Raw genomic sequence first — 12848 nt, forward strand, 5'->3', positions numbered from 1 at the left:
CCGACCCGCGGATAAAATCTAATTTTTTTTAATTTCATCCGCCCGATCCGCGGATAATCCGCGGACTCCGCGGTTGTGCCCGCAAACCGCGCATCTCTAATATATATATATAATAAAATAAATATATATATGTAAATATACTCCTCCCCTCTTAGCCACGCCCCAAGCCACGCCCCGCCCCCGACCACGCCCCAGCCCCCGAAATCGGAGGTCTCAAGGTTGGCAAGTATGAGTATTAGCGGTGAATGCGGTGTTACAGCGGCACTGCCGCTGTATAATACCGACGGGCCAGCTCTAATGTTAATTTGATATTGCCTCAAGGGCCAAATTAAATTACACGTCGGGCCAGAGTTTGACACCCATGACTTAAGGTGTTGTGTTTGCTGCGCATGCGCATACGGATGTTAGCTCGATTTAAAGGTTGTTGTTTTTTAAAAGTAGCGTTTTTTATTACAGTATAAGAGAACACATGTTTTTACTCGAGTACTTATCTAGTTCAGATGACATAAACCGGGGGTGTATTTGTTTTGGTGGAGGACGTTTGAAGAGACGACGACGATGATGACGTGTGTTGCAGTTCGCCTTGGAGTCTTTCAACAGTCGTCTTTAATCCCTTAATTAGCGCAACGGAAGTCGTTGTGGCGACTTGTAAACACTTTGAACGTCATTCCGCGTGATAAAAGTCTAAAGGCGACAGATGCCAAGTCAGAGCGGTTCGTACAAGGGCTTACCCGCACCGATGGCCTCCAGGTTGTCTCTGCCCGAGGCGGACCTCTCCTGCACCATCTGCCAGGACATCTTCAAGGACCCGGTGGTCCTCAAGTGCAGCCACAGCTTCTGCAGCCCCTGCCTCAAGCAGCACTGGGCCCTCCAGACCGAGCTCAGGTCGTGTCCGTTGTGCCGCAGCCTGTCGTGGGACGAGCCGGTGCCCTCCTTGACCATCAAGAACCTGTGCGAGTCCTTCATCCAGGAGGACGACGTCGACGAGAACGGCGACTGCGATGGCGAATCGTCCTGCAGGCCCAAGGAAATGTGCCTTCTTCACAGGGAGGAGCTCAAGCTCTTCTGCCTCGTCGACCAGGAGCCCATTTGTGTGGTCTGCTCCAAGTCCAAAAGACACAAACAGCACGACTGCTGTCCTGTCAGCGAGGCCATTGAGGACGTCAAGGTAGGGCGTTACAGTAGAAGAGTAGTCAGTGTGCAGCTTGGAAAGTGACTGTCAACACGCATAGACGTTTTCTGAAGAACTGGCAGCACCGGTGAGTACACCTCTCCATCACCTTTACCTTCCTTTATAAAAAAAAAATACATGTTAGAATTAATTACAGATTCCGATATTAACCGATATATATACAGTCGTGGAATTAACACATTATTATGCCTAATTTTGTTGTGAGGCCCCACTGGATGCATTAAACCAGGGGTCTCAGACACGCGGCCCGCGGGCCAATTGCGCCCCGCGAGACGCTATTTTGCGGCCCGCACCTTAATATGAAAATGTAATGTTAGTGTGGCCCGCAAGTTTTATATGAATGGCGCTTGACAGCGTCACACTTACCAACCGTCCCGAATCTTCCGAGAGACTCCCGAATTTCAGGGCAACCATTCTCTCGAATGTCTGCCGGTTTTCACCCAAGCAACAATATTAAGGGCGTGCCGTGATGGCACTGCCTTTAGCGCCCTCTACAACCTATACAAACAGCGTGCCAGCGCAGTCATGTTGTATTTGGCTTCTGTACACACACACGTAAGTGACTGCAAGACATACTTGATCAACAGCCACACAGGTCACACTGAGGGTGGCCGAATAAACAACTTTAACACCGTTACAAATATGCGCCACACTGTGAACCCACACCAAACAAGAATGACAAACACACTTCGGGAGAACATCCGCACCGTAACACAACATAAACACAACAGAACAAATACCCAGAATCCCATGCAGCCCTAACTCTTCTGGTCTACAATATACACCCCCGTTACCACCAAACCCCCCGCCCCCCTCCCTCCGTGCTTTGCTTGAGGTGGGCGTGGTTGTGGGGGGCCGGGATCGGTGGTAGCGGGGGTGTATATTGTAGCCCGGAAGAGTTAGTGCTGCAAGGTGTTCTGGGTATTTGTGCTGTTGTGTTTATGTTGTGTTACGGTGCGAATGTTCTCCCGAAATGTGTTTGTCATTCTTGTTTGGTGTGGGTTCACAGTGTGGCGCATATTTGTAACAGTGTTAAAGTTGTTTATACGGCCACCCTCAGTGTGACCTGTATGGCTGTTGATCAAGTATGTCTTACAGTCACTTACGTGTCTTCAGAAGCCGCATACAACATGTGTGTGGGCCGGCACACTGTTTGTATGGTGATAAAGCGGACGCAATGACAGGTTGTAGAGGACGTTAAAGGCAGTGCTATCCCGGCACGCCCTTAATATTGTTGTCTGGGTGAAAATTGGGACAAATTCGGGAGAATGGTTGCCCCGGGAGATTGTCGGGAGGGGCACTGAAATTTGGGAGTCTCCCAGAAAAATCGGGAGGGTTGGCAAGTATGTTGCTAGGGCGGGATAGCCATTCAAAGAAAGTGAATTAATTAAAATGTGCATGTTAGATTTTTTTTAAGAAATCTTTTCTTGCGTCCCAACCTCACCCAGTTTCTGCATCCAGGTAAATTTATTTATCTTATTTTATTTTATTAAAGTACCTTATCTTCACCATACCTGGTTGTCCAAATTAGGCATAATAATGTGTTAATTCCACGACTGTATTTATCGGTTGATATCGGTATCGGTAATTAAGGGTTTGGTCAATATCGGAATATCGGATATCGACAAAAAGCTATTATCGGACATCCCTAGTATAAATCATATGTACACATTTAGCTGTAAAAATCTGATATACAGTATATGTGTGTGGGTCCTTTTTTTTTCAGGTACACTAATACCAAAAGTCACAATATCCTAGGGCTGGGCGATTAATCAAAATATTTTTAAACAAGACATTAATTAAGAACATTTTGTAATATCGATATAATTTATTTCACGTTAAAATGACCAAACGCCGCTTTGTGCAGTGTGGGCGAGGGCCCGTGTAATGTTGCTCGCAGCTTTATTAACATTGTAATTTGAATGTCAAAAACTTTTCACTTGATTGTCAATGTTGGTTTCACTTTCCAACAAAAATAGGCTTAGTGGCAAACCGTTTGCCTCTGTCGATGCAATAATCTTGCTCATTCGGTTTGAAGTCAAAATATTCCCACACTTTGCAATTGTCATTTTTCCTCCTAATTATTTGTATTTTGGGGTGCTTCTTATATTTGACTATGGACTCGCAAGGCTCATTATCAGTGCATCCTAAAAGCTAACAGTCCCGCCTCTGCCCACCGAGACAAAGATTGTAGATGACTTCGTTCATTTAATTCTGCTATTGAATAAACATGCTCAGGTGCTGAGAGCATACTTGCCAACCCTCCCGGATTTTCCGGGAGACTCCCGAAATTCAGCGCCTCTCCCGAAAACCTCCCGGGACAAATTTTCTCCCGAAAATCTCCCGAAATTCAGGCGGAGCTGGAAGCCACGCCCCCTCCAGCTCCATGCGGACCTGAGTGACGTGTTGACAACCTGTTCACACGTCCGCTTTCCCACAATTTAAACAGCTAATGATCGAGGGCGAGTTCTTGGTTTCTTATGTGGGTTTATTGTACGGCAGTTTCATTAACGTCCTCCCAGCGCGGTAACAACACACAACAACAGCATTTCGTCTACGTAAAGCAGTTCGTCTGCCGTAAACAGCAATGTTGTGACACTTTTAAACAGGACAATACTGCCATCTACTGTACATGCATATGTGACCCACCCATAATGTGTCACATTTTTGTGTTGATTTATTTATTTTATTTTGTGGTTTGAATTCGTTTTTGGAGCTGTCATTACACATTTATCAGTATTCACATTGGTCAGTAGGGGGCAGTAGGGCGTTTCTTCCCAATTGAATGCTATCACCTGCAGACCGGAAGTGTCTTGTCATTCTGATGAGCGCGACCAGTCTGTGAACAATTGAAACGTCCTGTGTGCTTTTTCCTCCTGTATAACAGGTTAGTTTTGGTGAATCAACTCACTGAATAATATCCATGTGATCTTTATAAGTTGAAGTACACATTCTGATGGTGGAGCCTAACTCTAAAGTGTTTGTGAGTTGTAGTTTGTATTTGTGAATGAATCCAGTGCACAGCTGCAGTAATCAATACAAAAAGGCGACGTGAGTACGCAATGTTTATATAGGAACTTCTGATCCTAATTCAGACTCCCAAATTAGAGCTCCCGTTTTCTTATTGATTTTATAATGTATATTTGTATAATGTGTGTGTTCTGAAATAGTGACAGAGAATAGAACAAGGATGGACAATTCAACCCTTAACTCAACAATTAGTAGATGAGTTTTATGTGTAAATAAATGAACACTGAAATGATTTATATATATATATATATATATATATATATATATATATATATATATATATATATATATATATATATATATATATATAAATAAATAATAATTTATTATATATATATATATATATATATATGTAATAAAATATATATATATATATATATATATATAGCTAGAATTCACTCAAAGTAAAATATTTTTTATATATATATATCTTAACCACGCCCCCAACCACGCCCCCCACCCCACCCCAACCACGCCCCCACCCCCACCTCCCGAAATCGGAGGTCTCAAGGTTGGCAAGTATGGCTGAGAGCGATGCACAGAGTGAACCCTCTTGCCCTTTGTTTGAAAATGAGAGACAATACAACAAACACAGAAGTGGTTAAGTTAAGTTCGTTTTAATCTATCGTTCAGTTAATTGATTTATTGACTATTGGCCTATGCCGGGGGTCAGCAACCCGTGGCTCTCGAACCACATGCGACTCTTTAGTGCCAACCTAGTGGCTCCCTGGAGCAGTTTTAGAAAAGGTTTGAAAATGCAGAAAAGATGGGGGGGGGGGAAATACAAACAAACGCAACAGTTTGTTTACATGTAAAATCTTCCACTCCTTTGTCTCATTTTGTCCACCAAAAGTTTTATGCTGTGCGTGTATGCACAAAGGTGAACTTTGTTGATGTTATTGACTTGTGTGGAGTGCTGATCAGACATATTTGGTCAGAGCATGACTGCAAGCTAATCAATGCTAACATGCTATTTAGGCTAGCGGTATGTACATATTGCATCATTATCGTTTGTCGGTATATTTGAGCTCATTAAATATCCTTTACTTTTATCCTCTTTGCATATAATTTAGTTTTGCACGTCTCATGACACATTATCTGTATGTAATATTGGCTGCGTTTCAGATAGGTGTTTGTGTGCCATGTTGTTCCAGACCACAGCAAACATTACCGTGTTGTTCCAGACCACAGCAAACATTACCTAGCTTGCCAAAGATTGTAATAAATCTTTTAAAAGAAGACAACCTGCCGTTTCCTTTTAACTTGGACACACATCTATACCTTTTGGCCATTAGAAGCCAGTAATTTCCAGGAGTTATCTCACCATCTGACTGGACTGATTTACTAATGGTTTCTAATTTAGTAAAAATGTGTAAATACTAAATTTCAACATTCCTGTCAGCGGAGATCTGTGTCAGCCTGCGACACCTTGTCATTTTGATAGTAGGCTATTATAACTAATATAGACACTTTCATCATGTGTAGTCTTCATTATAAGACTTATATATGGCTTTTCATTTTTTGCGGCTCCAGACAGATTCGTTTTTTGTATTTTTGGTCCAATATGGCGCTTTCAACATTTTGGGTTGCCGACCCCTGGCCCTATGCACAAGTGCTGCCGGCAATGGAAGAGCTACGGTTCATTGAGGCTCACATTGAATTCCTACATACACTGTGACATTGTAAAGCATAGCTCGGTTGGTAGAGAGGCCCTGCCAGCAACTTTAGGGTTGCAGGTTCGATCCCCGCTTCCGCCATCCAAGTCACTGCCGTTGTGTCCTTGGGCAAGACACTTTACCCACCTGCTCCCAGTGCCACCCACACTGGTTTAAATGTAACTTAGATATTGGGTTTCACTATGTAAAGCGCTTTGAGTCACTTGAGAAAAGCGCTATATAAATATAATTCACTTCACGCCTGACTGTTGACAGTAAATCTATGTTGCTATGTAAGCTTCACACTGACTACTCTAAAGTATACCCAAGCTGAATTTATTTTCTATTGTCCTTTGACGAAATAGAACAAAACATTTTTTGTGATTACTTCTTCTCTTCAGGCCAAACTGAAGGCAGAACTATGTTCTTTAAGACAGAGGAAGGACACCTTGGAGAAAACCAAGGGAAGCTTTGAGGACGCCAAGGCACACATTCAGGTGGCTACACCCGCCCCCGATCCCAGGCCCACCCCCACGCCGCCGCTTGACGCTTCTTCCCGTCCTTCCAGGTCCAGGCTCAGTACGTGCGCAAGTGCACCCGTGACGAGTTCGCCCGCCTGCGCAGGTTCCTCCAGGCGGAGGAGGACGCCCGCATGGTGATGCTGCAGAAGGAGGTGGAGGAGAAGGCTCGCGCCATGACGCAGAAGATCAACAAGGCCAACACCAGCCTGGAGTCTGCGTGCGAGACCATAAAAGCGCTGGAGGACAGGCTGGCTATGACGGGCATCTCCGTCTTTCAGGTGAGGAAGCTGAGGCTCAGAGCGACTTTGCACAAGCTCACGAAGAAAAGGAGACGGTGCTTTGACGCGGTAACTTGGTTCAGCGTTGGAGCTCGTCATTGACCACCATCTGCTACTGCACACCCTTAGTCTTGGGTTGATAACACATTTTGCTTGGCGATATATTGACCTCCAAATTATTGCAGATAAACCATATTATTGTCAACATTATTTTGAGACCAAATTAATTACTGATATAATAATAGCCGGCATAGGCCGTGGCATAGGCCGTATAGGCAAATGCTAAGGGCGCCGTCCATCAGGGGGCGCCACGCCAGTGCCACAAATGTTGGAGAAAAAAAAAGAAAAGAAAAAAAGTTGGTACTATTATTTCTAAATACAAAAAATAATCCCACGTTAATTAAAATGCAAAGTAAAGCCTATTTAATAGAAATATTATTTGTTACAACATTACGCCCCCTCCCTTCCCGTATCATGACTCTTTTTGGACGTCACCACATCAAAAAATCAACACAAGATGTCAAAACGGCCAAAACTGTCAGGTGCCCAGGGAAGAAAAAAGAGAAAAGAAGAGGAGGAGAAACGAGAGGTAGCAGGTAGGTGAGCCGAACATGAAATTATTTGTCTGTTACAGAATGTGATAGTAACCCGGCTTTTTAGCATTAAGCTAATGTCACATGATTCGGCAATTGCTAATCAATAAATAGCTAGTTCTGTTTTAACGTCGGGTTAATATTGTGGAGGGGGCTAAATTGTTATGGAAAATAATAATGTAACGTTAGGTAATTACAGTACTCCCACCTTACATTTTTCAGGGACATTTGTATTAGATCTTTTAAGCAGCTGTTTTTTGTTTACATTGTTATTGCCTTCTGGTTAGCTATGTTTGCCCTGCAGGTAATAGTCACTTTTCCACCCCTTTATATATTAGGTATAGTTGTAAGTAAAAAAAAAAAGGTCAAAGACAAAGCTATTCGGTTTCTTGTGAGTATATACACTTCACTGCCGATGTGGGGGGGCGCCACCTAAAATCTTGCCTAGGGCGCCAGATTGGTTAGGGCCGGGCCTGGATGGATGGATGGATGGATAGATGGATAGATAGATAGTACTTTTTTGATTCCTTCAGGAGAGTTCCCTCAGGAAAATTAAAATTCCAGCAGCAGTGTACAGAATTGAGAAAATAATAATGGGGGTATAAATGGAATCAAAATAGAAAATATAACAATAAGAATACAAATAAAAAGCAACAATAAGAATACAAATATAACAGTAAAAATAAGAATATAACAAGAGAAACTAGGCAGTAGTCACCATGTTATGAAAATGTATTGCACATTATTACCATCGACGTCCCACTGGGTTGTGAGATTTTCCTTGCCTTTATGTGGGCTCTGTACCGAGGATGTCGTTGTGGCTTGTGCAGCCCTTTTGAGACACTTGTGATTTAGGGCTATATAAATAAACATTGATTGATTGATTATTGCACACAATAATAATAATGCAAGTATGCAATTTTAACTGCTCTGCTCGTATATTTTAAGTTAAGTTAAAGTTAAAGTACCAATGATTGTCACACACACACTAGGTGTGGTGAAATTTGTCATCTGCATTTGACCCATCCCCTTGATCACCCCCTGGGAGGTGAGGGGAGTAGTGGGCAGCAGCGGTGGCCGCGCCCGGGAATCATTTTTGATGATCCATCCATCCATCTTCTTCCGCTTATACGAGATCGGGTCGCGGGGGCAGCAGCCTAAGCAGGGAAGCCCAGACTTCCCTCTCCCCAGCCACCTCGTCCAGCTCCTCCCGGGGGATCCCGAGGCGTTCCCAGGCCAGCCGGGAGACATAGTCTTCCCAACGTGTCCTGGGTCTTCCCCGTGGCCTCCTACCAGTCGGACGTGCCATAAACACCTCCCTAGGGAGGCGTTTGAGTGGCATCCTGACCAGATGCCCGAACCACCTCATCTGGCTCCTCTCGATGTGGAGGAGCAGCGGCTTTACTTTGAGCTCCTCCCGGATGACAGAGCTTCTCACCCTATCTCTAAGGGAGAGACCCGCCACCCGGCGGAGGAAATTCATTTCGGCCGTGATCTCGTCCTTTTGGTCATAACCCAAAGCTCATGACCATAGGTGAGGATGGGAACGTAAATCGACCGGTAAATTGAGAGCTTTGCCTTCCAGCTCAGCTCCTTCTTCACCACAACGGATCGATACAGCGTCCGCATTACTGAAGACGCCGCACCGATCTCACAATCCACTCTTCCCTCACTCGTGAACAAGACTCCGAGGTACTTGAACTCCTCCACTTGGGGCAAGATCTCCTCCCCAACCCGGAGATGGCACTCCACCCTTTTCCGGGCGAGAACCATGGACTCGGACTTGGAGGTGCTGATTCTCATCCCAGTCACTTCACTTCAATTTTGGTGATTTAACTACCAATTCCAACCCTTGATGCTGAGTGCCGAGCAGGGAGGTAATGGGTCCCATTTTTATAGTCTTTGGTATGACTCGACCGGGGTTTGAACTCACGACCTACCGAACTCAGGGCGGACACTCCAACCACTAGGCCACTGAGCAGGCGTAATAGTTTAACAGTGTAAGGTTAACGGTGTAATTTGAACGTAAACTTCTAAATATCCAAGTTAATAACTGTTAACAAAACTTTGCATTTGATTAAAAATCACAACCCAAAGCAATAAAATAGGTTGTGTCTCTGTTGAGGGTTTGGGTGACCCCCGAATATACACAACCAAAACAATAAATACAATGGCTAAATAAAGTTATTGTGACCCAAATTATCAAGGTTATCTTTATTATCGTGGTATTGTTTTTGTGTTAGCATTTAAGCGAGCTGGCAAGCTAACGCTAGAACGGGGGTCAGCAACCCGCGGCTCTAGAGTTGTTTTAATATGATTTTTGTAGGAAGACAAACCTTCCTAATTGTTAGAAATGCCGCTGTTTATGTTATACATGCTTCACTGATGGGAGCATTTGGCAAGCACCGTTTTGTCCTACTAATTTCAGCGATCCTTGAACTCACACTAGTTTGTTTACATGTACAACTTTCTCCGATGTTGCCACAGAAAGACGTGTTTTATGTCAACTCATTCGTCTCATTTTGTCCACCAAACGTTTTATGCTGTGTGTGTGTGTGTGTGTGTGAATGCACAAAGGTGAGCTTTGTTGATTTTATTGATTTGCTGGAGTGCTAATGGTTTGTAGGTATTTTTGAGATAATTTTAATATCCTTTACTGATGTCCTGTGTGTATTTAATTTATATTTGCATGTCTCATGACACATTATCTGATGTAATATTGGCTGCATTTCTGATAGTTGTTTGTGTGCCATGTTGTTCCAGACCACAGAAAACATTACCCAGCTTGCAAAGATTGTAACAAACCTATTAGAAGAAGACAGCCTGCCGTTTCCTTAAACTTGGACGCACACATCTATACCGTTGGCCATTCTGAGCCAGTAAATTCCAGAAATTATCTCATCCTGTGAGAAGCCTCCATTTTACTCATGATTTTAAATGTTGCAAAAATGTGTAGAATAAAAATTCAAATACAACATTTCTGTCAACGAAGATTTGCGTCAGCCTTTGATAGTAGGCTAATATAGACACATCATGTGTTGCCTTCATTATAACACTTATATAAGGCTGAGGGAGCAGGGTTGGGGTGGGGGCGGGGTTTGGTGATAGCAGGGGTGTATAATGTAGCCCGGAAGAGTCAGGGCTGCATGGGATTCTAGGTATTTGTTCTGTTGTGTTTATGTTGTGTTAAGGTGCAAATGTTCTCCCGAAATGTGTTTGTCATTCTTGTTTGGTTTTGGTTCAAAGTGTGGCGCATTATTAGTAAGAGTGTTAAAGTTGTTTTATATGACTACCGTCAGTGTAACCTGTGTGGCTGTTAACCAAGTATGCCTTGCTGTCACGTAAGTGTGCAAGCAGAAAATGTATATTGTATAACAAGTGTTAGGCTGGCACGCTGTTAATACAGATTGTAGAGGGCGCCAAATGTTGTACCATCATGGAACGCCCTAATTATAGCCGTAAGGGTGAAAATCGGTGAATATTTATCACGGGAGTTTTCTGCGAGAGGCACTGAAATCCGGAAGTCTCACGGAAAAATTGGGGGGTTCAGCAAGTAAGCTGTTGAGCCGCATCAGAGTGATCAAAGAGCCGCGGGTTGCCGACCCCTGATCTATGCTATGCGCATGCGCAGAGGCTACGTTTTATTTTATTTATTTTAATAAACCTTTATTTATAAACTACAACATTTACAAACAGCTGAGAAACAACATTAATCAAAATAATTATGGTGCCAGTATGCTGGGTTTTTTTTCCAATAAAATACTGGAAAGGATAGAAATGTAGTTTGTCTCTTTTATCCGATTATTAATCGATTAATCGAAGTAATAATCGACAGATTAATCGATGATCAAATTTAGTTGTTAGTTGCAGGCCTAAACACGGCCATTATCGGCGCTGGAAAACTTAGAGTCCGTTTTCATTTATCGTTCGGTTACTTCATTTATTGGAATATCGGGCCAGCTCTACACACCCGTTGGGCCTGATGTTCCAAACGTCAACAAACATGTCCATGCTCGCTTGTGACGCCTCGCTAACACCACACTCTTGGATTTTTCAGAAAGAAAAGCGCTCAATGCCAGCAACAGCCTGGTAAATATGGCTCTTGGTCTCCCGGCTCCTTCACTGTCTCAAAGCCGTCATTCTTTTCTTTTTCTTTTTTCCAACCTCAGTGACGTCAGCCTGGTTGACGAGCAGGCGCCGCCGGTGACGGGGGGACTCATCGACGAGGCCAAATACTTGGGCTCGCTGAGCTTCCACGTGTGGGAAAAGATGCGACACATCGTCAAATACAGTGAGTGTTGTTTTTTTTAACGTAGTAACAAAAAAGAGTCAGCTGTAAAAACGATGTGCTCTTTAGCGCCCGTGGTCCTGGACCCTAACACGGCCGCCCCCTGGCTCGTCCTCTCCCACGACCTGACCAGCGTCAGCGACAGTGACAAGCGCCAGATGCTGCCCGACACCCCGGAGAGATTCAACCCCGACACGGTGGTGCTGGGCCGCCAGGGCTTCACGTCGGGGAAACACGTGTGGGACGTCAACGTGGGCGCCAACATGGCGTGGGTGGTGGGCGTGGCCAAGGAGTCGGTCAAGCGTAAGCAGAAGGAGGCGCCGGTGCTGAAGAACGGCTACCTGACGCTCTACTTCTACCAGCAGATGTACATAGCGGGAACGTCCCCCTTGACCAAACTCTCGTTGAAGAAAAACCTGCGCAAGATCCGCGTGCAGCTGGACTACGACAACGGGTGCGTGTCCTTCTTCGACGGCCACAACAAAGCCCACATCTACACCTTCCACTTTGTCTCCACAGAGAGGCTGTACCCTTACTTCTGGGTGGGCTGTCAGCGCTGCCCCATCAAGCTGGAGCCTGTTGAAGTCTTAGTGAAAGTCACTGCCGACACTTTTTGAGTACCTTGCTATGTCAGCATCGTTTTTATCGAACTCTCATCTGGCCACGGAGAGTTGCCTTATTTCAAGGTCTTAAATACTTCTTACAAGTTTCAGATCAAGACTTTTATATATCATTACCTGCACGTTAGTGATCCACCTACAAAAACTGTGACTGTTGGGAGTATTGATTGAAAACATTAATACTCGTCTTTGTATTTAAATTTATATACAAAAAGATTCAACTGTGTGTTTAATAGAATATTCCAATTAACTAAAATGTGCAATATTATTTTGATGTACCGTATTTTTCGGACTATAAGTCGCAGTTTTTTTTCATAGTTTGGGTGCGACTTATACTCAGGAGAGACTTGTGTGAAATTATTAACACATTACCGTAAAATATCAAATAATATTATTTAGCTCATTCACGTAAGACTAGATGTATAAGATTTCATGGGATTTAGCGATTAGGAGTGACAGATTGTTTGGTAAACGTATAGCATGTTCTATATGTTAGTTATTTGAATGACTTACCATAATATGTTACGTTAACATACCAGGCACGTTCCAGTTGGTTATTTATGCGTCATATAACGTACACTTATTCAGCCTGTTGTTCACTATTCTTTATTTATTTTAAATTGCCTTTCAAATGTCTATTCTTGTTGTTGGGTTTTATCAAATAAATTTCC

General features: G+C 43.6%; 1 protein-coding gene across 2 annotated transcripts; it reads left to right on the top strand.

Annotated features, from left to right (window-relative positions):
* The first annotated feature begins 231 nt into the window (after positions 1-231).
* On the top strand, positions 232-12365 carry LOC133606072 (E3 ubiquitin-protein ligase TRIM35-like). 2 transcript variants are annotated; one of them, XM_061959618.1, is made up of 7 exons: positions 232-1168; positions 6279-6374; positions 6446-6676; positions 11327-11358; positions 11439-11560; positions 11627-12011; positions 12077-12365. In XM_061959618.1, exons 1-7 carry the CDS (start codon positions 698-700, stop codon positions 12138-12140), a joined length of 1401 nt encoding a protein of 466 aa, XP_061815602.1. In that variant the 5' UTR covers positions 232-697; the 3' UTR covers positions 12141-12365. The 2 variants fall into 2 exon arrangements, with proteins under 2 accessions (XP_061815602.1, XP_061815601.1); XM_061959617.1 differs by having other exon boundaries at positions 236-1168; positions 11627-12365.
* The last annotated feature ends 483 nt before the right edge of the window (positions 12366-12848 follow it).

This window comes from Nerophis lumbriciformis, linkage group LG05, assembly GCF_033978685.3.
Source record: "Nerophis lumbriciformis linkage group LG05, RoL_Nlum_v2.1, whole genome shotgun sequence".
NCBI lineage: Eukaryota > Metazoa > Chordata > Actinopteri > Syngnathiformes > Syngnathidae > Nerophis > Nerophis lumbriciformis.

Bases quoted from the DNA above. Each gene is read 5' to 3' on its own strand.
- LOC133606072 (XM_061959617.1), top strand. From the start codon at position 698: ATGCCAAGTCAGAGCGGTTCGTACAAGGGCTTACCCGCACCGATGGCC. The intron at 11,359-11,438 runs GTAAATATGGCT...TTCCAACCTCAG, and splicing joins TCAATGCCAGCAACAGCCTG to TGACGTCAGCCTGGTTGACG. The intron at 11,561-11,626 runs GTGAGTGTTGTT...TGTGCTCTTTAG, and splicing joins GCGACACATCGTCAAATACA to CGCCCGTGGTCCTGGACCCT.